The sequence below is a fragment of the Haliotis rubra genome, unplaced genomic scaffold, assembly GCF_003918875.1.
Source record: "Haliotis rubra isolate DU_JTF1 unplaced genomic scaffold, ASM391887v1 Scf82, whole genome shotgun sequence".
NCBI lineage: Eukaryota > Metazoa > Mollusca > Gastropoda > Lepetellida > Haliotidae > Haliotis > Haliotis rubra.
This window is the reverse complement of record NW_025767546.1, coordinates 269286-295000: the sequence shown is the minus strand read 5'-3', so window position 1 is coordinate 295000 and position 25715 is coordinate 269286. Positions and strand designations below refer to the sequence as shown.

Below are 25715 nucleotides of genomic sequence, written 5' to 3'. Positions count from 1 at the left end.
TGCTCTTCACTCTCTCCGTATTTTATAGCCCAACACACTGATTTACTGGGAAATCCAGAGTGCCTTGAGGGGAGTTTGGGAGGGCTCACCTCATGAGTCAGGATAAGTATAAAATATCAATTTTATTCAGAAAATTACATATTTTTCCTTATCCTGACTCATGCTTATTGCTTGTAGAATCCGACGGATCTGGTGGTGGCTTAAGCCACTTCTGGATTCCTTAGTGATGAATTTACGTCCTATTTACACCCCATGGGAACTTCTGATGACACTGCTGTTGCTGTTGATCCATATGTCGAACTTTATCTGGTAAATTTGGGGGGACCACAATTTATCAAACTGTCTTCTATAACCGTACATGTGGATTTCAATAACTCCAACTCTTCATGTTCGTATCAAGTGGAGCAGTGACCCTATCCGTGTACCAGTAATTCCTTATAAGTACAGGGTCTTATAATCATGCTAGTCTGTTCTAGACGTGTACATGGACTATAAGCTCTATTCCTTGGAGTATGAGCTTTGCATGACATGCGATAAAAGGGCGAGATACATCTCAGCGCCTTTGCGGGATTGTCAGTTGTTGTGCTACAACCAGAGGCCCAAACTGGTGAATACCGGAGACGTCCTTGGTAGCGATATCTCTGAGGTAGTGGTTAGCAAATACTGTCTCCGATTTCCAAAAACATCCTTCCATGATCGTGGATATTGAGCAGCTTCCATGTAGAGCGAGTGTAGATGCCAATGCTTTAACTTCATGCGGATTGGAGGCTCGTGGAGGCTCAAGTCCTGCTGCCTTGTAAGCTCGTAGTATGATTGCTCTCATCCAAACTGATATCGTAGCACGTGAGATCTCTCCGACGATATGGGGATGAAAAGGCGTTTGAATTTTCGTCTCCTGGTTTTAGACTTTTGTAGATAGATTTTCAGTGCTCTGACTGGACATAAGGATAAGTCTTGTATATCCTGTGGTCCAAGGATTATAGATAATGCTTGGATGTGGAATTGTCTGTCTGGTTGACCTGGCAGTTGATTCTTAGCTATGAAATCCCATGTCAATCCTAGATGAACTATGTTGTGATGTGTGTCAAAACGTATTCGTTCGAAGTCCAGAGCATGTATTTCTGACATCCGCGCCACTGTTGCCAAGGCGACCAGAAATAGCGTTTTCTGTGTAAGAAATTCGTAAGAAGTTCTTTCTAGTGGTTTGTACGCATCACTGGTGAGATGCTGTAACACTACGTTGAGATCCCAAGCCGGCGCTTTAAATTTCTTTTGTTGGTCTTCCAGTTTAAAAGAGCGTAGCAAGGCCAGTAACTCTGGCACTTTCGTCAGTTTAACACCTGTCTTCATGGTGATAACTGAGCTGAGAGCCGCTAGGTATGTAGATAGTGTAGAACCTTTTAATCTCTTTATTTGTCTGAGATGACAAAGATATTCCGCCACTTGAGGATGTGTTGCTTTCATTGCTGTGAAACCTTTCCTCGATGCATATTTCTCAAAACTTTGCCACTTGTCGTCATACAAGTTACGAGTAGATCTGCGTAATGCTAGTGTAACTGCTTTCGCTGCTCTGGCGGAGTATCCTCTTTTCGACAAGCAAGTCGTGATATGTTCCATGCGTGTAGGTGGAATGACCTGGGATACTTGTGAACTTGCTTGGTGTGAGGATGAATTAGTAGGTTCGACCAAACTGGAAGTTGTATTTTTGGTTTTCCCGAGTTCTTGTAAGAGAACAAGAAGCCACGTTCTTGCCGGCCAGTAGGGCGCGACAAAAATCAGTTGCAGGTTCCTCGTCTGCCTGATTTTCTGTAATACTTGTGGTATTAGCGCTGGAGGAGGGAACGCATATGCGTTCAGTCCTTCCCATGGGATGCTTAAAGCGTCTGTCGCCCATGCTTGTGGATCGGGAATTGGAGAGACGAATGTTGCCAGTTGATTATTGAATCTTGTGGCGAATAGATCTATGAGTGGAGATCCTATCGTCTGTATGATGCATCTGAATGCTTGTGGATGTAACATCCATTCTGTTGGGGATGGTTGATGTGTTCGAGATAGCGCATCTGCTATTACATTCTTGGCTCCCGGGAATGTGACATGCTTTTACATAGATGTTTAGTTTGTCTATTATGTTGAAGAGTTGAAAGCTGAGGTCTAGAAGATTCCAAGATCTTGTTGATCCTTGTTTGTTTATGTAGAACGCCACTGTTGAGTTGTCCGTATGGATCATCAATTTTGCGTTTCTTAGTATGTTGGACCAATGTAGTAGGGCATTTACTACTGCTTTCATCTCGAGCATGTTGATATGCAGATTCATTTCTTGTTTCGACCATTTCCCGGCTGCCACTTCGTTGTCGAGGTGTGCTCCCCATCCTTGCAGTGATGCATCTACATAGAGGTGGATGTTGCACTCCGGCTCTATTAAGTAGTTTCCGCCGCAAACATTCGACTTCTGAGTCCACCATAGTAGATATGGTTTTAGTCTGTCTGGTATTCCGAAGGGATCCAGACTGTGTAAATGAGTGTTCACAAATATCTATAGTGGGCGCAGTTGTAGTCTTCCTCTGTGCGTCATGTCTTGAGCTGACGTGAGGAGACCTAATAGGCTCTGCCATTCTCGTAGTGGTAACGGAGAGAGTAGAACTTGAGAGATCATTTGTTGTATCTTGATCCAACAATCCACTGGAACGAGAATGCGGTTCTTCGTTGTTATAAGCCGTATTCCTAGGAATTGTAAGTCCTGAGTAGGCTCTAGTTCCGACTTGAGGAGATTCACTAGCCATCCTAGTTGAGTGAGAAGTCTGATGGTGAAGTTCAATTGCAGTCTGAGTTGACTGGGATCTTGCTGAGCTTGAATCCCGTCGTCTAGGTAGAACGCACTGCGTGTAGACCTCGACGATGTAGATATATATTGATGGGCTTTGTCACTCGAGTAAACAACCAGGGGGCCGACGATATTCCAAATGGCAGGACCTTCCATTGGAAGTGACGTCTGTTGAACAGGAATCGGAGATATTTCCTTGACTCCGGATGGATCGGGATGTGTAAGTATGCATCCTGTAAATCTATGCTGGCGAGGTAGTCTAGCGGACGTATGAGATGTCGTAGTTGAGGTACAGTGCACTCTGTCAAACTCGGACTCTGTCTTTCTCGGATTGCTGTATAAACAGGAATGAACTCACGGTCCCGACGTAATCCTTCTTTGTTGTCATAATAAAAAAAGTTCTGTATCTCGGACTCTCATTATTTCGGATTTCGGACCAAAGTGTCGGCCCGATAAGGTAGTTACATGTAAAAACATTGCTATATAATTCGGACTGAGCGGGAAGTCCGCTTCGCCAATAAACCTTGAATAAACATTCCGTTGATTGGTTTGTGTAGTTTGTCTTATTTACTTAGCAGGAAGTCCGCTTGGCCAAGACCGCGTGGTCTAGCGGTGAACGCCTATTTACCTTTGATGCGACTAACACCAATTGTAAACTATAATTGAGCCGATCATGTCAACTCAGTGTCAATGTCACTATGCATTTAAGATGCCATCAGACACAGTGTGATATCAATCAGTAGTAAGAAGCGATTTTATTGGATAAAGATTGGTTTCTAATGACGCTTTTTCGCCACACTCTGCTATAAGGGTCGTGATTGGTCAAAATCAGACACATGACCTAAGGCAGCCAATCATATTACGGCAATGGATACCGTCCTCGTAAACGAAAACTTTTAGATTTAGACAAAAGTTTTGGGTAAAATAATGCTATTCTGAACATATTAAGTAAGAAATTGCTACCTATACGTAAATTATGGAACGTATTCGACTTATCGTGCTAGGCTATGAGCTGTGACAAAATTGCTTCATGTATATATTTTCGCATTGAACATCGTGTCCGAGCGTGAAGGTTGAGGCGGCACGCCGAGATTTCACTTGTCAGTGACATGACTTACATTACATGATCGCACAAAAAGATGGAAATAGTAATTTTATGTGTACGTTTGACAACTTTTATGAATGTTGTTGTTGATTTCATTCATTAGTTTATTCAATTTATTTCATGATTTCCTCGAAACATCGTTACTTTGCTCTTTGACAATGTTATTGTGGACCCGCTGCCGAAGCAGGTGTCCGAGAATCGTTGTTTTCAATAACATTGCGAAAAATAGTTTATAATTTTAATTCTGCGGATAATAGGGAGATAACTCCATTAAAATTTGTGTACTTCGGACTACTGTATAATTCAGACTTTTTAGTCGGTCCCAAGCTGGTCCGAATTAGACAGAGTGCACTGTAGATGTATCATCTTGAACTTTGTGGGTGTTAACAGATAATCTTTGTTGAATTTCCTCATGTTGTAAATGAGTCGGAACTTTTCTTTGGAGTTTTTCTTTGGTACCAGAAAAATTGGGGAGTAAAAACCTGGTGTGACGCAGTCCTGTTTTATCTCTTCGATTGCCTCCTTCTCTAGTAGAGATGTGATGGCTTCTAGTAGATTTCCCTTCTGGTCTGCAGCGTAGTTGTGAACCAGTGGGTTGATTGTTACTGGTGGAACTGCTTGTAGCTGTATCCTGTAACCTTTGCGTAGAATCTGAGATACGAAGTCGTCTTGAAGAATTCCCCAATTCCCCAATCACTTGTGAAGGTTGTACTGAACCCGTTCTTCATCGTCTGGAACTTTTGGCACCTCTAAAGGGCCAACCTCTTCCGTAGTTACCTCTTGGACCTCCGGATGGGCGACGAAAAGAATCCTTATTCCCTTTAGCATTGCATAATTTCTTTTCCCTTGCTCTCTGGATGCCTGCAAACTTTGATTTGCAGGAATAACGTTGGGAGGTCTGACGTATAACACTAGCCAGTGTATCGATAGACTTGATCATCATCACCTCTGTGAAATCTTTAGAGACTTCTTTGGCGACTTCATCAATTTCTCCTGCGAAGATGGATGGTGCTGACCATGGGGCTCTGTAGAGTGTCTTGGTAAACTTCTCGCTCCAAGTACAGGAAGATAATAGTCCTTGCCTTCTTGATAGCGTTAAGCCTGCAGAAATGGATGCTAGGTGTTCAGACATGAACTGATGATCCTTTTTTCTGTGTAAGTAGAGCTGAACAAACCATTCGATCTTCCTCTGAAGTTGAGTTCCTAAACTTCGAGATGAGGGTCTCGTTGATAGCTCTTGACCTGGCTAGGCCGAAGAAGGTTCGTCTGGTTACTGTGTCTAACTGTGCCAGCTTTCTAGCTTCTATCTTGTACGATTTCATCCGAGCGTCGTTGATGATTTTATTATTCTCGTCTATCTCTGGGGCCTTCATGAAAGGTTCCATATGGTGTAGAGAAACTTCTTTGCGTTGAACAACGGGATACTCTGAGTCTGGTATTTAGTTGCCTTCTTCAAGGCTGTGCTGAGGTTGTCTGGAACGTCTGAGACAGGGTCGATAGGTGGAATAGTGAGTGTGTCTATATCATCATTCAACATCAAGTACGATAGTGCTTCATTGGTCTCCTTAGAGGGTGATGCGAGTTCCAAACTGTTGGCCATCCATGACTTGATTTCCGAGTCGGAAAATATAATTCCGCCGTCATCTTCCTGCTCTGAGGATTGATGTCTTCTAGTGTTGTCAGAACGTGGAGATCTGTAAGGTGATCTGTATGAAGATCTAAGTGGCGACCTGCGTGCTGATCTGTATGGAGACCTGCGTGGTGACCTTCGTGGTGAACCATACGTTCGTGAATGTGTTCGTGACATCCTTCGCACGAACCTGCGTGTAGGTGAACGGCTCTGTCGAGGGTTGGAGTCTTGTGACGAATCTCTGTGCCTTCATACGAGTGTCGATTCTCTTTTCCTTGGTAACGAACCGTTGCGTGCAGGGTCGTGACGAATGTCCGCACCTGAAGATGATGATCTGCTTGAGTTCGGCGAACGTCTTGTCCGTTCGCCGAACGTAGTTGATGTAGGTTCTCATTGGTATGACCGCCAGATCTTCGTGCTGACGTTGTAGTCAAGCTGGAATCTTCATGTAAGCTTCGCAGGTTGTTGGTTCCCAACGGACGTGGTGTGCAGCTCAGTTGTCCTTCACTCGGGTTCGTCGCAGACGTCGTCTTCGTCGCAGCTCTCTCGCGTGCGAACCTTGTTCCATCAGATCCAACATCTGTTGGGTAAATTGCTGCATAAAGGTGCCCGGGATGAAGGTCTGCGTTGTCTGTTGCAGTGACGACGCATCTGAGACGAATGAGGCTTCTTCCAAAGGGCGTTGAACCTCTCTGGAGCCGAACTTCTGCGTTGATAGGTTGTCCTGCGTGGTCACGGTAGAAGATGCCTTCGTCTTCTTCTTAGTCGTGATCTCAGGGAAGAGGATGGGCGGCTCATCGTAGACATCTACTTCATCCAGAGGGACGATCTCAGCTGAAAAGACCTCGTTTTCTGCATTGCCCCATGTGGAGACTTCGACGAAGTCTTAGCTGCAGCTGACTTCTTCCTCTGGGAAGATGATGCCCTAGTCTTCTTGGACTGCGATGAGGAATTATCAGATGTAGATGACCTCTTCCTCGAGCCAGAGTTGTCTACGGCAACAACATCCTCCGTTGACGACCCTGGTAGACCACTGGGATGGTGAATCTGCGCAGACACCAACTGCCAGTCCTCTGCAAGCTTAGCCGGTTTAGACATGTCGTGTAAATCTCGTCTGGACCTGTCATTTGCACGTCTAGACAGATAAAATGAATATTTATAAAATGCAATATCAGACAGGTGAAAACACAACTGACAACGAAAGTCAGATAAACATGCGGGCTTCAATTAGGACATAGGTTATGTGGATCAACAGCAGACAATCTATACCTACAACAAGAACAAGATTTCATCAATTGTAAACAATCTGAACAAGCACGTAAAAACGTGATAAAACAGAGAAAATTGAGAAATAATTTCAAACGATATTGTAGGTAAATGTTAACTGAAGCCTTATACAGCTAATTTAGAAGAAAGGCCTAAATAATAAAAGGATATAAAGCCGTATAGGGGACCAGGTGCTCTCACCACCGCCCACTCGGGCGAATCAGGAGAGAGTGAGGAGCATGGTGACAGGTGGCGCCGTTTCCCGCCAAAACCTGGGGAAGGGAGATGACTCCTGGTAAGTGATTTTACGTCCGCTTTTTTGAAGGGAGCTTCAAAAGGGGATTCAAGTGTTCCACTAGCATTCGGAAGAAAAGGGAGACAAGCAATAAGCATGAGTCAGGATAAGGAAAAATAACATGTATCTATGCAGAGTCAGAACAACTTTAGTTTTCTTTGTCTGACAGCTCATAATTTCATGTGGCACTTGAGTTATTCTCATAAATCAGAGTTTTTATTCCACCATTTCTAAGCTTCTGTACTTACACAACATGGCTTTCTCCTTCAAAGATTCCCTCAGCAAATATGAGCACTGCTTTGATGATTGTATCTATGAACAGACAGACGGCCATCAAACAGTGACACATCACAGACTAACGTGGTGGATGTTCCTGCCAAGGGTACAGAAGAAAATGAGATAAAACTTTTGAAAAGGTTTCACAAGTTAAGACAGCTTGACCTGAACAGTCTGGAACACAACACACAGAAGGTAGTTACTGTCCTTAAACTACAGAAACTATCAATCTGAGTCGGTCCAACTTACCATTAGTTGTGCTGATGATCAACTCAACATGAGGCTGAAATTATAGATGGACAAACACATACATATAGAATCATTACAAGGACTGAAATCAAGCATGACTTGAGAACTATTTACAGAGTGAATTTTCTCCCTTAGTAGGGACGGCCAACAAAACACCCTCATCTCACTGTATGGAAACCATCTTGAAATGAACAATACAGGAGGTAAGACTTTGCTTGGCTTTACCAACAATTGTGATTTTAAAGACTTGACGTTTAATGATTTACAGATTGACTTAATACAAGGTAATAATTCGCTACAGTTGCTGCTCACATGTTTGCCCTCCTCTCCTGTGAACACTGCCAGTGTTGTCTGCAGCTGGGTGTTGGCCTGTGGACAAATACAAGAAATAAAGTTTCTACACACACTCCCATTGTCATCAAAAGCTAGGTCACACTGTACACCTTAGGACCTTTGTTACAATGTATTGTAAAGTATTGCCATGGGAAATACGAAAAAGTATGTCCTCTTTAAGAATGAATGAATTCCAGCTTTTTGCAGCATCCTGTTTAAGAAGCAGCTGTGGTAAGTACTAAGTGTCATCAATGAAATGAAGTAAAGTCCTACCGGAATGACTCCCATCTGAGAGCTCTCGTACTCCCCAATCTTGGCACCAACTTTGCCCACTTTAGCTATTGAGGTGGCACTTGCAGCGGCAGAGGCGGCAGTCACACCCTGAGCAGCAGTCTTCATGTTCTCGTCATAATTCCGAAGCTCCAACAACAAATTCTGTGAGAAGATAATTTCCCATTCTTGAAATAACATGTTTTGCACTTTTAAAGAGATTAAATCTAATTGTGTCATCAAACTAGGGAAGAATGGAAACTTCAAAGCCAAAAAGATAAAACGTCGGTAGTGCTGCCTTGATCACTACTACAAGAGCTCCCCCTTCCTGGACAGTGTCAGGAGGACTAAGAATTTATAATGTTAAAAGAGCATGTGCATAAAAACCTTGCTCCCATATTGTTTGAATGAGACATTATTGTGTAAAAAAGTAATCAATGTGAGCTAGGCTTCTGTTTATTATTGATATCCTCAAGATTTATATCATGAGAAATCTGTACTAATTTGTAATTGAATATAGAAGTCATGATATAATCATCACCTGTTTCCTCTGACTCAGCTCTCGGATTGTGTCCTGCTCAATATTTGTGTCCATCAAGTTGCCCCCCATGTCCTCCGGAGCTGGATTGTACCCCCGCACTGAGAAAACACATCATCATGTATATCTACATCACATCCAGATTCTGCTACCTAGTACAAACATATGTGGTAAACATCTCACTTGCATCTCATTCAACCTAACACACTCACTCACTTCAGAAGTAATGCTAATCTCAAGATACAAATGATGACTGAGACTAACACGCAACTTTCATGTACAGTGAGAGAGTTGCTACCTTGTCCATCTGCAGACACACAGACGAGCTGCTCTGAGTTGGCCATTGTGTCCATCTTGTAATCCCCCTGCACAATGCCAGCCACTGCTGAGCTGAAGTTGTCCTTGAAGATTACCTCCCCTGTCCTATCACTCCGGGCATCAACCTGACAGAAAGATCATTGAAAATTGTCCAATTTTGATATTTAGGGACCGTTCATAATTTATGGCTATTGGGGGTGGAGAAGCATGTACAATGTGAATGACGCCCCCCTAAAATTTATGTACAAATAAGTGACACCCCCCCCTGCATGTCATGTACAAAATCAATGACCCCCCCCTCCCTTTCCCATAATTTCTAAGCATAATTTTAAACATATTTTTATGTACAAAATTGCTGACCCCCTAGTACGTGTGTACAAACTTGCTGACCCCCATAGCTCCCCAGAACAAAATGGGTGACCCCCCCTTAAAATCATCATCACCCACACCCCCCACCATAAATTATGAACAGTCCCTTATGAACCCTTCTGTATCACACTATGCATTTCTCCTCTTTTCGATCCCTGAGTGGATCCTCTTTCTGACCTGTTTCTGCTTCAAAGAAACACCTCACCCAAACGCATTCCAGCTGTCACCATGGTAACCATTGTTCTTCCGGCATCACAGCAAGTGCTTTGGTCACATAACATTGTCTACCTAGCCTGCTTTGTCAATCTGTCTCTTTTGAAGTGAATGAGCTTGACTGAAATAGTCTATGTACCCTCACTGGAGAAGAAACTGAACCATGGGCTTCGTGATATGAGTGAATGACCTTGAGGTCATGGAAATGCCAAATAGCAGGGGTCACTGTCTTGGTGGTTACTACAACTGCCCTTCACATTTGCATATAAATAAGTGCTGCAATCAGCTGTAGAGAGGTCCTTGCAGCAATTACATTCTTTACAACAGTCATGGCAATTGCAGCAGAGAGAGATTTTTCTCTAAATGTCACACAAAAGTGACTGAAAGAAAATGATTGACAAAGCAGGCCAATTAGACAAGGTGCATGTGGCCCAAGCACTTGCTGGGATGTATTCAAATGAGGTGTTTTTGGAAGTTGGAAACAGGTCAGAAGAATCAGAAGAAGAAGTAAGGGAAATGCTTAGTGTGACAGTTTTTAACTGAATGAGTCTCTCTTTGCTAACCAGGTTAAGGTGACAACACTTCTCTAGTTCTGACCTTGCCATTGCTCCAGCCAGTGATGAGTTCTGGGACTCCATCAGAGTCAAGGTCAAAGCTGTGGATGGCTATCGCCTGGTTCTTGGACTGAAATCATATCAAACATGGACTAAGTACCTTCTCCCACTGATAAACATCAACATCACATCAAACAGACCTGTGAAGCCACCTCTAGTACCCTCCATCTTGCTGTTTTATCATGAGTGAGCTGGGTTTCATGCCGTTTTCAACAGTATTTCAGTAATATCACGTCATGTAACCTTGATGTAAGAGAAAAGCTCAAAGCTGTGCAGGACTCTGTTTACCACTTTGGTGAAATCCACGACAGCCTAAAAACATATTCCTGGCCAACAAGGTTTCAGACCAACAATCACAGGCTTCTGTCATGGCCAAGGGATTCACCTCTTCACAGCTTAGGGACCGTTACTAGTTTATGGTGTGTGTTTGTTGTGTGTGTGCGTTCGTGCGTGCGTGATGATGATGATTTTCATGGAAAGGCATGTACAATGTGAATGAGCCCCCCACCCCCCCAAAAAATAAATAAGTAAATAAGTAAATAAAAAAATAAAAAAATAAATAAATAAATAAATAAATAAATAATATGTACAAAATATGTGACCCCCACTTGCATGTCATGCACAAATCAATGACCCGCACCCCCACTCCCTTCCCGTAATTTATAATATGTTTTTCTTATTTTTGTGTACAAAATTGGTGACCCCCAGTACATGTGTACAAAATTGGTGACCCCCCTCCCTCTCCAGAACAAAATGGGTGACACCCCCTCTTAAAATCATCATCACAACAACAACAACAACAACAACAACAACAACAACAACACACACACACACCCACCCCCCAATAAATTATGCTTAGTCAACTGCTGACTACAGTGTTAAACAAAGAGAATGGTGTCTGCACACATTGATGTACCTACCTTAATCCTCCAGTACCTGGCTGTCCTGTCATACACACCCACTGTCCCATTAGCCAGAGCATAACCAAACCGACTGTCAGTCATTGGACACAGAGATGTTATGGCCTAGTGAACACAAAATGTTTCTTTCAAAAACATCACGTCTTATCTTCAGCACATAAGCAATGAAATCAGTCTTGAACTATGGTCTAAACAATTCACATGTGACAAAATAAGTTATGGCATTGCTATAGGTAGTCTAAAACCATACTGACGGGAATTATTTCTTCTTTTTTTAAGTTAAAAATGAATACCCCATTTTTTAAAACTGAAAATAAACTGTCAAAGAGTTGTTTTAAAGTGCATAGCATCTATTCAACTTGTGTATACAAGGGTGCATAACTATCACCTCTGTTTCTGTCATCTCAGCAATAATCTCATCCTCTCGGAACACTCGGATATCAAAATCCTCTGAGCCAACAATCAACTGAAAAATAACGCAAAATCTTGACAGCCTCCATTGTTGAAATTCACACATATATCACAAAACAGAAAATGCAATAGAGTGAGTGAGTGAGTGAGTGAGTTCAGTTTTACGCCACTGTTAACAATGTTTCAGCAATATCACAGTGGGGGACACCAGAAATGGGGGTGCAAATGGAATTGATCACATCAAATACCCTGCTTCCTATGCTGACTTCACTTCACGTTTCATACATGAAAACAGGCTTGGGTTGTATCCAGAAAACAAATTTCAGCCACATAAATTTGGAAATCTAGTAGTGGATGCAAACAAACTGTACAATGTACAATTATACAAAATGAGAAGAAAAAGAGTTAGGGTGCAGCAGGGTCAAATATTGACACACATTGTAGCACAGGTGTTACAGAGGACCTCCTACATGTAACATGTTGGGATGAACAGACAACATTCAATTAAGGTGGCCAAAAGAAGTGTGAGTGAGTTTAGTTTTACACCACACTCAGAAATATTCCAGCTATATGGCGGCGGTCTGTAAAAAATCCAGTCTGAACCAGACACTCCAGGGATCGACAGCGTGAGCATCAATCTACGAAATTGGGATACAATGATATGTGTCAACCAAATCAGCGAGCTTGACCACCCGATCCTGTTAGTTCCCCCTTACAACAAGCATGGGTTACTGAAGATCAGTTCTAACCTGGATCTTCACGGGTCGACCAAAAGAAGAAGAAAACAAATCAAATGAAGTACTGGTACATTAAATACTCATTTGTCAACTGTAGAATGGAATTTTACTAATGACTGATAATATACGATGGCTGCTCCTGGATGAAAAACCTTATAATACTTCTCAGACAGATTTATTTCGTAGAGTGGCCATGAGGCCAATAGTACTGTGACATTTTGACATCATGTTCTTTGGAGCGCAGGCATGAGAAGTACACTGGCATTTATAAGTATCATAAAACGTTATGGATTTTGTTTACAAATATGGCTAGGCGTACAATAATATTTGCATTTTGGGTGTTAAGTAAATTTACAAACTTCTCTATGTTGGGATTTACACAATAATATTGTGGTATATACCTGATGCGTAAATCAGAAAAAACAGGACATTGTAACAGAACATGGTACTCGTCCTGGACAATATTGACGCAATGAGCGCACATGGCAGAACTGATATCATCTTTGGATCTTCTATAGGTTTGTACATTCAGTTTACTGATGCCACATCTAAATTTTGTAAGAGATCTGCGGAGTTGCATAGAGGATAATACTTCTAGATATGTTTCATGGACAATGTCATGTTTAAATAGTGAATATGCATACAAATATTTGGAGCTTGCAATATCGGATGACCATTCTTGGTAATATATATCTCTACAGCGTTGTTTGAATAGCTTTAAGAACATATAAGGATCTCCCACTGTTTGGTGGATCCATACATGTGCATAACCGTATTGAAATAACAATGTTCTAACTGAAGAGGTCCACTTAGTATCCAGTTAATATAACCATTAGGTGTACCAATTAAATCTCATCTACATGAGCGTTGCTGGACACAGTATGTGGTGGTAATGTACTGACCTCATTCTGTCCATCATTGTTGAAGTCCACCATAGCAAGAGAGCAGACATTGTCACCAGTCACCTGACACAAGAATACGAAGTACAAATAGTACAAACACACACATACTCTGCAACATTTCACATCAAGCATGTTGCAATCATCAAGAGACTCCTCCTACTAATGACACTACAGTGGTGTAGTGTTGTAGCCTCTATCTGACATAACACAATCCCCTATGCTAACCATTACAGACAAATCTCACTGTGTACACCATGATCAGATATCAAACTTCTGGTGACTGTGACCCTGTCATCTGCACTTACTGTCCAGCAATAATTTAACAAGATATACTTGTGCACAATAGCAGGTAAATACTCCACCAGTATCAACAATATCTTACAGTCCAGAATGAATCGTTGCCATCCTGGTCAAATCCCTGTATGGAGCAGTTTCCACCCACTATAGCTAGCGGTGTGCTGATGGTGCCCAGCTGGCCAATGACCACAGCGTTGGATCCATCAGGAGTCTGCAATAGATATCATGCTTACTTCATTCACTACTACTGTAACCATGGTAACCTGTAGAGACATTGCAATTCCTCCCTACATGATGAACAAGTGACTCAAATTTGCATGAATTCAACATTGCACTGAAGAATCATCTAAGTATTTACATGCAACAGTCTCATGGTAACAAATCTCAGTGAAATCAGATCAATCTCTTTAACATTAGATCTTTCACTCAGATATGATACCTGTGTGTCAACGTCTCAGGACACCTCAACTGTTCTTGCAAGGTGAACCTAGAGCAAACTTTGACCCCCCAAACTAAGTAAAGGAGGCTTATTGGATGTTAGTTTTCTAAACTGATTCTACTTCATTTCTTTAATAACCATTTTGCTGGTCAAAAGCGTCAATGCTGACTGGATGATTAAACATTTCTCCTAAAATGGCATCTTTTGAAGGTGTCCTTATGTCTTAACGTAGAGAGGTATGGTATTTGATGGAAAGATCTGATTTTATTGTGATTGGGGTCCCTTCTGATTTTTTATGAAGATACATCATTCAGATTTGGCTGGACCCCAAGATGTCATTATTACATATTGCCTGTAAATGAGTTCAGTTAAAGTTCACTAAAATGTTTTGGCTTTATACAGCATGTCAGTTTAATGGGCACAGAAAACATAAATCAATTCAGACCCCAACATTTACAACTTGATTGAAAGCCTGGAGCAGGGGCACGGTGTTAACCAATCAAGCATCAGAATCAGCGAAAATCTGAGATTATAACCCATAATTAGCAGATCCTGCCCCAGAAGACCAAGTCTTCAGGCCAGTGAGACACCCTCACCACTTCACTGCATCTGAGGTCATAAAGGACACTTTTTGTTTTTATTTATTCACTTAGCTAAATCTGGATCTATTATTTTTTCACCTTAGCTGAAAACTCTTTTCTCACAGCCAAAAGGCAGCAGTCTTTGCAGAGAGGCATTGCAATTATTATTATTATATGATATTTATATAGCGCACATATCCAGGCAACTAGTGCTTGCTCAAAGTGCTGGTATTTTTTCCCTCGATCATTGGATGTCAATCTCAACGGCACATCGTGTTATCAATCTCAACTCTCTGGGGAGTATGCAACTCTTGCAGCCACTAGGCGCACTGAATTATTGTGGCTTTCTCATCCTAACGAGGTAATTGGTCAAGAGCATTTTATAAAATCAGATCACACTAGCACTCAAAATTCATGTTCTCACATCTTTGTAAAAGAGATCACTGTTATTGTCCACATCATAGGCAATGAGATTTGTCTGTGTGCCGACCACCAGTACATCGTTCATATTGCTGGTGTGTAGTTTTCCTGCACACACTGATGACACTTGCTGGTTGATGTTGAGGAGACTGATGTCATTCTCTGAGCTAGCCACAATCGGACCCATGCCACGCTGACCACGTGTGTGGGGACTATGGATGAGCACCTAAAACAAAACACATTCATACTAACTGATTTTGGTTTTGACAGCATGTGAGGATTCAAAGGTTGTCATCAAAGACAAAGACAATATATATATATTCTGATTGTTGCACATGACTCCAGTATTAAACCAAACAGTCAATAGGCATCTGCTGATTATGCAGGATAATTAGAATTGCACCAGCTAGACGAATGAGAGTTTATTCTCGCTTTAAAAAAAGCACTAATGATGAATGTTTAGCTACAGGGGTTTATACTACGAGTGTATGCTGAACAGGTATCCTACCTTCCCTGCAGTGGTTGCACAGGTGAGAGAAGGATGGGTGCCATCATACTTCCCTATTGTCACCATGTGAGGGTTCACTTTGTGGTTCAATTCAAGGGTGAAAATAGGAACCAGCATCTTGAATGTCTACACAATAAACCTTGACAAGTTCTGAAACAAAAAAATGATTACAAAGCATCACCATACATGCAACAGGGAGACAAAGTGAGTGAATTGGGCAGGCACATCTAAACCAAACAAAGGGTATCTCCATTTCTTTTGATTCATTGCATTGCAAGCAAGACTTTTTGTCACTAAGTGTAAATACCAAAAAACACTTTGTGATCACAATGATTAAAATTAAATGGGGTCAAGTGCTTCACTTAGTACCACAGACCACACTCGTCTTACGTACAAGAGAGACATTGGCCGTCTGGTATACATGTATCATCTCGACTGATTGGTAACAGTTCTGCTTTTATGCACTAACATAATGCAACTCTCTCCAGAAAAGCATAGTGCATTTAGCCTGCACCCGTTCAAGAGGAAGAGGTTATAAAATCAGAACAAACTAGCACTGAAACATCATCATCCCGGTGAGCAACACTTGGCAATCAATGTTATGCAACACATTGACAGCCATACTGACAGTCCCAGGTGACTAGCAAATTGTTACCGGTACCAGGAGATCTGACGGGTCGATACAAAGCTATATATTTCGACATATCTCCTTATTTTTTGTCATCCTGGACAAAGGTTTCGGACGAAATGCTCAACATATTTTAAAATTCACATACACACCTTCTTATCGATTAATCACTGTGTATTAGAATCGAATGCTCGTCCATTAGTTCATCTCCAACCAAAACATTCTAACCGGATATGAACTTCGAAAAGAATATTTAAAGTTTAGCGATTAGTGAAAAATATATACATAATCTATATGTTTCCATTGATAATCATAAAGACTGTTACTATCACATTCGAGTAGGTATATCATAATTAGGTAATATCTGTAATATCTATGTACTTAAATGTGTCAAAACATCAATCACTGCGGTATGACAATATGGCGGCGTGTCGCTCAGATTATTGAGTATGAGGAATGGATCAGCTGTGTTGAATAGAATATTTTCTCGTAGATTCCCTGTATACATAACAATACGGCAAATGTGGCTGCAAAACAGGATCCAGAGTTCACTGAATGCTCTATCTTCCTTGAGCAGGTAAGCAACTGTCAACAGGCGACACTCACAAGAATTGTTGTGGTAGTGGACGGAGTTTCATGTTGTGTGGAAGATGCAACGTGGATAGTGATATGTTGGGTGTCATGTCAGGAGATATGTTCTTCTTCTCTCATTCCCTATGCTTTCGTCTTTCATAAATAAGTATTACAGTAAAACGTACACGGTATAGCGGCTGTTATTTGTTTAGCCTAACTCGAGCAATTTGTTAAATTTAGGATTCAAGGTGTTTATAATTATGCTGAAGGGGTCGTTGTCGGGGGAACTAGTTAAATGGGCCGAAGGACAAAAGGGCCGAGAAGTGCCAAGTCAAAAGGGCCGATGGAAAAAGTCAAAAGGGCCGAGGTGAAAGTCAAATGGGCCGTGACAAATACTCAAAAGGGCCTTATTCCTAGTCATATGGGCCGTGACAAATACTCAAAAGGGCCTTATTCCTAGTCATATGGGCCGAACAGACAAAAAGTTTAGAAAGGTTATATAGGTCCGTCTCCTATTCTCGCGGTAAACACGTTTTCTGCCGAAATCGCCGATGCGTGACACTTACCGGTTGTTTACATCACCGACTGGTAACTAGGAAGTGGACCAAGTCTGTAAGTGATCAAAATCTTGCAGTGTCACGAATGTTGGGGATTTTATACCAACTTGGACATATCATTAATTTTTTCCCGCCCTTTCCGGCAGGATTGCTCTTACATTCACTCAATAACGTTAATTCCTGGTAATACCGCGAGAATGGGAGAAGCCTCGTTTCGTCAGTGGCGGATCGTATTGTTTATCATTGGGCTCACGAGTGGTAATTCACCTGATGGATCTAGCAGCTGATAGATGTAGATGATAGAGGAGAAGGCCGTTCATTTAAAAACAAGCATTCATACAATAAGAATTGTTTGTGTTATTTTGTCAGCCGATATCCGTAAGTACCGCGAGAATAGGAAACGCCTTCCTACATTATTTATTGACACATAGCATGGAAACATAATATCATCATAACATTAATAAAAAGTAATGGCATAGTAATAGCCAAGCATGTAGCCGAGTTTTCATGTAATGGCAATACATATAGTTAATAATTTACTTAATAAACACAAGTTCACATAATTAACAAAAATAACATAATGGCAATTTGCACAAGTTCATTCGTTCATAATTTACACACTGTTCATTCGTTCATAATTTACACTAGTTCATTCTTTCATAATGTACACAAGTTCATAATGTACCCACTGTTCATTCGTTCATAATTCACACAAGTTCATTCTTTCATAATTCACACAAGTTCATTCAAACACAGCCGCCAAGCAGCAAAGATTTTAGAATGGTCAGCAGACTGGTCATTAGTTAAGACACTGAGTCGAGATACTTTACAATATAAACGTTAGACACCCATGTTTTAATTAGATTTGGATTAAAAACTTACAACAAAAACAAACAGCCCATACGGATTAGTCATGACACTGAGTCAACACACTTCACAATGAAAACATTTGAGTCTCATGTTCAAATTCCATTTAAAATAACAACAACAAACTAAACACTATTTACACTATTTTACTATGTAATTTATTAAATATTTATTTTTCCGCCTTTTTTACTTTTCATTTCGGCCAATTTAACTTTTAGCCTCGGCCCTTTTGACTTTATTTTTCGGTCCTTTGGCCCTTTTGTCTACAACCCGTTGTCGGCACGGGTACTACAGATATGTACCCCAGGTACGTTTCTGTATACAGATATGTACCCTGGCCATAATGAGAATACAGAAACGTACTCTAGGACGATTCCATTCCCACTGTGTCGTATTCTTGATCAGTACTGCCATGCTGTTGTATTAGATACATTTGATTGCGTTATGTAAGTAATGAAAATACACAGTAACGGATATTTCGCGATGCACATGAATACCACTTGGAATCAGTTGAATGGGAACAACTACATGCGGTGTCGGTTTTGGATTGCGGAATATGGACTCATCCACCTTTTAGGGTACCGGGTACATTTCTGTATTTTGACTTTGTTTAGGATACACATCTGTATACAGAAACGTACCTGGGGTACGTATCTGTAGTACCTGTGCCGACAACGACCCCTTCAGCTATAATTATCTGTGCATACAAGATTTTAACTTTTTCCAGTGCCTATTAATGACGAAGTACAGCAATTTACCATGATCTTATTTGTGTTGCCAGCTTAAAACCTAGCTAATGGATTTCTTGTAAATAAACCCATAAAGATCTTGGTTAGTATTGGTCTTCAGCAACCCTAGCCGAAAGCTGCGATGCTGTATCGGACCACATCACGGCTCTCGTCTACAGCAAACCATGCTCGTAAGACGCAACTAATGGGACCGGATGGCCAGGCTCGCTGACAAAGTTGACATATCATTGTATCCCAATTGACTAGATCGATGCTCATGCTGATGATCACTGGATTGTCTAGTCCAGACTCGATTATTTACAGACTGCCACCATATAACTGGAATATTGCTGAGTGCTGCGTTAAATAACCAAACCAAACCATTCTAATGGCACATCTGTGTACATGGTTTTTACATTGTTTAGACAAGGGCTAGTCTTCTCGGGAGCGAGTGGTATTTTTGAGAAGGTAGCAGCCTCAATTTGGAGTTTAAGGGACTCCTTTTATCTACATGTAGTACACAGGTAGGGCCAAGTTCCTTATTTTCAGCTGTGGGAAGTGGCTCAGCTCCTTGCCCTGCCTCATCTCAAGCTAACCCTAAGGTTTTAGTGTGTTCGTTGCAACAACAGTTGATGGATGAATCAGTGGCAAAACCAACACAAATTACAAGACTGGTACTAGTGGTACTGGTAGCCCAGCTTCTTTTGTTTTGCTTTAAAAAACAACTGGTTGTTGCCTAATTAAATGTTACTAGTAATGGACTAGCACGGAACTACATGATCCTGAAAGGTTTATGATTTATTTATGATCACATGTTTTGGGTCCTGGAAGTCACTGGTGCTTTCGGTTGTCGTGCATGCCTATGTCCATTAGAGAAGACTCTATGGGAGTCGGGGATTATCCAATGAGTTACCCAGAAGAAGAATTATACCAAAATTACTTTAAAAGTCAGAAGTGATTTATATGTTATTGAGGATAATTCTGTTGGTGGGTGCAGCCCATCCAGCATATCCTTGTACATGTCTTGATGACCATTCAGGTTAACCTTTGGATGTGTACGAGAAGTCAGTAGCCTATTGAATAATAACTGCACTGGGTCACACATTACCTACAATAATACTGGAAGTAGGTCACTGCACATGCAGGGACGTTTGATGATAATTTCACTATGTTGTTGTTCTTTGTTTTCAAACCATGCTGATACTTGAATTTATCATTTCTTTAATGTGATTTGCAAACTTGAATGAAACAGGTTTTAGATCATTTAGCTTTAACTCTTGGAAAAAAATATCTGCTTCAAAGATGATTAAAAAAAATAACAAGGATTTTAAAATATGCTTAAATGATTAAATAACATTTTGTGATTGTCTTCTCAATGCAGATCTCGGAAGATCATCCTGCTTGTTCTGGTGTTACTGCTGCTCTTCTACTATCTGGTTCCGACAGTCTTCAACTATACTTCACCCAAGATCCATCTAGGTAAGAACCAACACTTTTTCATCTCCACTGAACTAAGATTCATCTCAGTCCAACCCAACACTTTTTTCCAATTTACCCAACCAAGACCCATCCAGGTAGCAACCAACACACATCATCCTTAACTGATCCCAAAAGGGTCTTGGAATGTACCGATTCCACCTCAACCTACCCAAGATCCTCCAGGCATGTACCAACACTGATATGTTCTTTCACTTCACCGAATGTCTATTTAGGTATGTAATGACACTCTTCCACCTCACTTCCCCCAAGATCCATCTGGGAATGTAACAACACACTATCAGGTGTAGGTAAATGCCTGCTCATATCTCAATATGTACCTCAACTCACCCGAAATGAATCAAGGTATGTACATATACCAACATTCTATCAGACAAATGTCTGGCACACACCTACGGAGGTATGTACCGACTCTTCTACCTCAACTCTCCAAAGATTAATCTGTGAATGAACCGTCTCAAGCTCCTTTTTGCTTGCAGTTCTGGAGGACTGTTTAGAAGAAAAAATCCACAAATCGTTTTTCAAGTCAACTGAATCATTGGATGCTGTGATCAACCACAGGCCACTGCTGCCAGGGGAAACAGCTTATCCCATATATGTTGGTAAGTAGGCAGTTGATACGTTTCAGTGCTGGATTCTTCCCTTTGTCTTCCAGTGGAGGAAGCACCTGTCAAAGGTTGAAGTCAGGTTATTGTGGTTGCCGGTTGCCATGGATGCTTATGCTCTTTCAGTTGCACCATTCATACTCTGAAAGTACTTACAACAGACTCTTGAATTTTATTCATCACCTGTGCCAAACATCTTCTTTTATAAGTAACAATTTGATTTGTTTTTATCATAATGTATACCTCAAACTTCGTGATTCGCATGCATACAATATCCTGGAATTGTATCTCACAGCCACTAAGATACTGTGTATTTGTATTGTCATCTCTAACTTCATCCGAAATATTGTAAATGTATCACAAGCACACTCATGGATACATTGTGCCAACAATAATTACTGAATTCTTTCTGAACATATATGTCTAATATTTGTCTTTGATGGTTTTATGAAGCTACTGTATTTTTCCTTATCCTGACTCATGCTGTTTTGCTTGTCTTCTTCTTCTTGCGAACATAGTGGAACACTTGTATCTCCTTAATTGAAGCTCCCTTCAATGTAAAATCACTAATTAGTACTCACCAAGAGTTGCCTCCCTTTGCCTTTGCGCGGGAAAGGCGGCGCCACCTTCTGGCCTCATGCTTCACTCTCTCCTTCTTCGCCCAGTGAGCAGGATGTGAGAGCGCCTGTGTCTCCTTACACACTATATCCTTTGGTTATTCTTAGTTAGTTACCTCCTATAGGTTACTATAGAGGTATAGCTAGTATCCTTCATTAATATGTATTGATAATTACTCGTATTTCTACTGTTTATTCACGGAGTTCGTGGATTGTTCAGCTAGTTTACGCTTGATGAAAATCTGTACTATTTGTAGATTACGCTTTTCGCTGCTGACCCGCATGTAATATGCCCTAGCTGTTCTAATGCCTTGTGCGCTTGATTCACGCTTGCAGTTACTGTATTAATCTATCTAATTCTGCTTTTAATAAATATCATCTTTAAGCCTTTGAGACGCGCAGCAGATAGGTCACGCAAAACAAGGGTTAGACATGGCCGATACATCGGAACCCTAGCCAGTCAGCTGCTGTTGGTCGACCCTCCCGCCTGGTGTTCTGCTAGAGTTTCCCTTGAGGAGGGGCGGGATGCAGTCCGCCCGCCTCCAAGAAGCGCCCTGCTTCCCCAGACATCCCGCCATCGCAGCCAAAGTCTAAGAGGGCCTCGACGCCTACTCAACGCAGACTCCGTACTCCCAGGGCAGCGCCTACCTCCAAGGGAGTTCACGGTCGCCAAGAACCTTCTCAGCCGAGATTGTTCCAGCCGCCCGAACTGGGCCTCTACGATGATCAGCCAATCATCATCCCCACCTACGCCACAAGAGACGACCGTGACAGCTACAGTGACGCCAGCAGAGATCGCCATGCAGCCTGATGTGTCTACACCGATGTCGGACGATCTCCCTGAGGGCCCCGCCGCTAACATCGCAGAGAGGGCACCGACTACATCGTCGCAGACCGTCCCAGATGAACTGATGCGGCAAATCATGATCATGATGGAGGACCACTACAGACTGGAGAGACAACCAGCCCAGGGCCTGAGCCTTCGCGAAGGCTCCAACGTAGACAACACCCCAGAGGGACCCCCCCCCGTCAACGTAGCGGCCACGACGAAGCCACCTTCGCGAAGGAAGTCACAGACCACCTCGACGAAGGACCCAGATGTACAGCCTAGATCATCACCTACCTCGGCTTCATCCTTAGATGCGGACTCGGACCACCAGACTTCACGAAAGCCTTCGCGAAGGTCAAGTCGCCGTTCCCCAGAACCGGACGCAGAGTAAGGGCACCTTTATCAGGCTCCAAATCATCTTCGTCCAGAAGGACATCAAGGGATTCCACAAGAGCTTCGCGGAGCTATCAACATTCACCTCACAGATCTCCGCGAAGGTCAACCCATAGACGCAGATCGTCAGGACGTTCACCAAGACGATCCCCTCGCCATTCTCCATGCCGATCACCTCGCCGTTCACCGCGCCGATCTCCTCGTACATCACCACGTTGATCTCCTCGCAGGTCACCACACAAGTCTTCACAGAAGTCCACAGTCAGGTCTCCCCTAACGTCACCCGGTACAGTGGTAGAAGCACACAGTCCACCATCTGAAGAGCATCAACCTCTCATCAGCGATCCTGGGGTAGAAGATGATGGAGGCATCATTTTCTCAGACGCTGAGATACGATATATTGGATGGTAAACAACCTAGACCTTTCTTCACCTTCCAAGAGTGGTAACTCGGCGCATACTTACCTGATGAAGGAGGACGATGCAGACGCCGTCACCTTACCTCCGATCGACCCGATTGCTGCGGTGCGACAGAATCTGGACACAGCCTTCCATAAAGCCACGAAAGTTCAGACGCCACACCTACCGAACTTTCACGCTAAGAAGTTTTCAACTCATAATATGGACCCCTTCCTCAAGGCACAAGACATCAATGACAATTACAAGATGATCAGCGATGTCAAGAATAAGAACTATAAGATTGACGATCGCAAGCTGGTGCAGATAGAAACCATGACGAGACGCATGTTCTTTGGCCTTAATAGATCTAGAACGATCAATGAGACTCTTATCACCAGATTTCGTGACACGACTTCTGAAGATGATAGGATGATCTACTCGGCCCTACTGATGCAAAAGAAGGACCAGCAGTTCCTAACGGATCATCTCACATCAGTCTCAGCAGCGCTAACCTTAGCTCGTCGTCAAGGCCTCCTCGCTTCCTGCAGCTGGGGTGAGCAGTTTACAGCTCCACTCTATACAGCCCCGTGGTCCTCCCCATCCATCTTTGACGGAGGAATAGAGAAAGTCTCCAAGGAAGTCACTAAGGATTCTAGAGAAGTCCTTATGATTAAGTCGATGGACACGCTAGCCAGCGTCATCAGGCAGACTTCACAAAGATATTCAGGGAAATCTAAATTCACTGGATTACAGAGAGCACGGGATAGGAAGATGGCCAGCTCCAGGGGAAAAGATTCTTTTCGTCGCCCATATGGCAACTACAGAGGAGGATCAGGAAGAGGCAGGGCACCCAGAGGTTCCCGCAACTATAAACGTTGAAAGACAGGTTCGGAACGACTGGAGTCTTCCACCCCCAGCCGTTCCAGTACAACCGTCACAAGTGGGTGGACGCCTTCAACTGCACTGGGAGAACTGGGGAATGTTACAAGACCCTTATGTCTCCAACATTCTTCAACACGGATATCGTATCCCACTACAGGCCACGCCTCCGCTGACAGTCAACCCTCACAAGTTCGACTTCCAGGCACAACAACTACCAAAGTTAAGAGAGGCTGTTACATCGCTCTTAACCAAGCAGGCCATAGAAGTACTAGATCAAGTAAACGTCGAACCAGGCTTCTACTCCCCAGTTTTCCTAGTACCCAAGAAAAAACTCCAAGGAGAAATACAGACTCATTTACAACATGAGCATATTCAACAGAGATTATCTACGCAAACCGCCAACGTTTCGCATGATACATCTACCTCAGTTACGGCAGTTGATTCGTCCCATGGATTACATGGCCAGTATAGATCTGCAAGACGCATATCTACACATCCCGATACATCCCGAATCCAGGAAATACCTACGATTTACACTAGACGGGCTGCATTACCAATGGAAAGTACTCCCATTCGGAATATCATCGGCCCCCTGGCTATTCACAAGAATAACGAAACCTATCGCTACCTATCTACATCGCCTAGGGCTACGCGAGTGCGCTCTACCTCGACGACGGGATACAAGTAGATCAAGATCCACAGCGCCTCAAACTACAGTTAAACTACATCATAAAGCTACTAACACAGCTAGGATGGTTAGTAAACTTACTCAAGTCGGACCTAGTACCATCGCAAGATCTGCAATTTCTAGGCATTCGATTTATCACGACTCTCAACCGTATTGTCGCATTCAGAAGACCGATGGCTCAAGATCCAACAGACCATTCCTCTAGCTCCTACTCTCCGCTACTACCACTACGACATTGGCAGAGCCTGTTGGGTCTCCTCACGCCAGCCCAAGACATGACAGTCAGAGGCAGAATACAGTTACGTCCGCTACAGGTCTTCATCAATGCACATCTCGACGACCTACAACCATTCAGTCTACCAAACACCTCAGACCTCATCTACTATGGTGGACCAGGAGGTCGAATGTCTGCGAAGGTATTTGTTTAACAGAGCCGGAATTCAAAACCCATCTATATGTAGACGCGTCGCTCCAGGGTTGGGGAGCTCATCTCGCCAACCGGACGGCTTCAGGGTTATGGAATCAGCAAGAAAGCAAGCTCCATATAAACATGTTAGAGATGAAAGCGTAAATCAACGCCATACTTCATTGGAGCACCATTCTACAAAATGCGCATCTGATGATTCATACCGACAACTCGACAGTGGCGTTTTATGTGAACAAACAAGGCTCAACGAGATCACTGAACCTATTGACTTTATGCTTTCAACTGTTCGATCTAATCGACGATCTCAACTTACATGTCAGAGCATGTCACATTCCCGAGCCAAGAATGTACTAGCAGACGACTCTCGCCACATCTACCGCCACCGACAGAATGGATGCTCCATACAGAAATTTTGCACAGATTATCAAGCAAATAGGAGCTCCGCTTAGTAGATCTATTCGCCACTCGCTTCAACAATCAGCTACCGACATTCAGATCACCAGTCCCGACCCAC

The 25715-nt window shown here is 42.5% G+C and overlaps 2 protein-coding genes across 3 annotated transcripts in view; one reads left to right on the top strand and one right to left on the bottom strand.

Annotated features, from left to right (window-relative positions):
* LOC124262031 (Bardet-Biedl syndrome 2 protein homolog) overlaps positions 1–16368 on the bottom strand; it is a 28016-nt gene extending 11648 nt beyond the window's left edge. Inside the window, 14 exon segments of the mRNA XM_046696454.1 lie at positions 7366–7429; positions 7643–7676; positions 7955–8011; positions 8249–8410; positions 8787–8884; positions 9082–9226; positions 10281–10367; positions 11218–11322; positions 11606–11683; positions 13268–13330; positions 13650–13775; positions 15009–15230; positions 15513–15662; positions 16293–16368. Of these exon segments, the coding sequence (XP_046552410.1) occupies positions 7366–7429; positions 7643–7676; positions 7955–8011; positions 8249–8410; positions 8787–8884; positions 9082–9226; positions 10281–10367; positions 11218–11322; positions 11606–11683; positions 13268–13330; positions 13650–13775; positions 15009–15230; positions 15513–15629 (1358 nt within the window). The 5' untranslated portion in view covers positions 15630–15662; positions 16293–16368.
* A 173-nt stretch (positions 16369–16541) lies between these two features.
* Positions 16542–25715, top strand: part of LOC124261988 (uncharacterized protein KIAA2013 homolog) — a 30789-nt gene continuing 21615 nt past the window's right edge. The window contains exons 1-3 of one of the 2 annotated variants that reach the window (XM_046696370.1): positions 16542–16717; positions 20247–20344; positions 20842–20964. In XM_046696370.1, coding sequence (XP_046552326.1) covers positions 16590–16717; positions 20247–20344; positions 20842–20964 — 349 coding nt within the window. In that variant the 5' untranslated portion in view covers positions 16542–16589. The remainder of the gene's footprint in view (positions 16718–20246; positions 20345–20841; positions 20965–25715) is intronic. The other variant, XM_046696369.1, reaches the window with a different exon arrangement.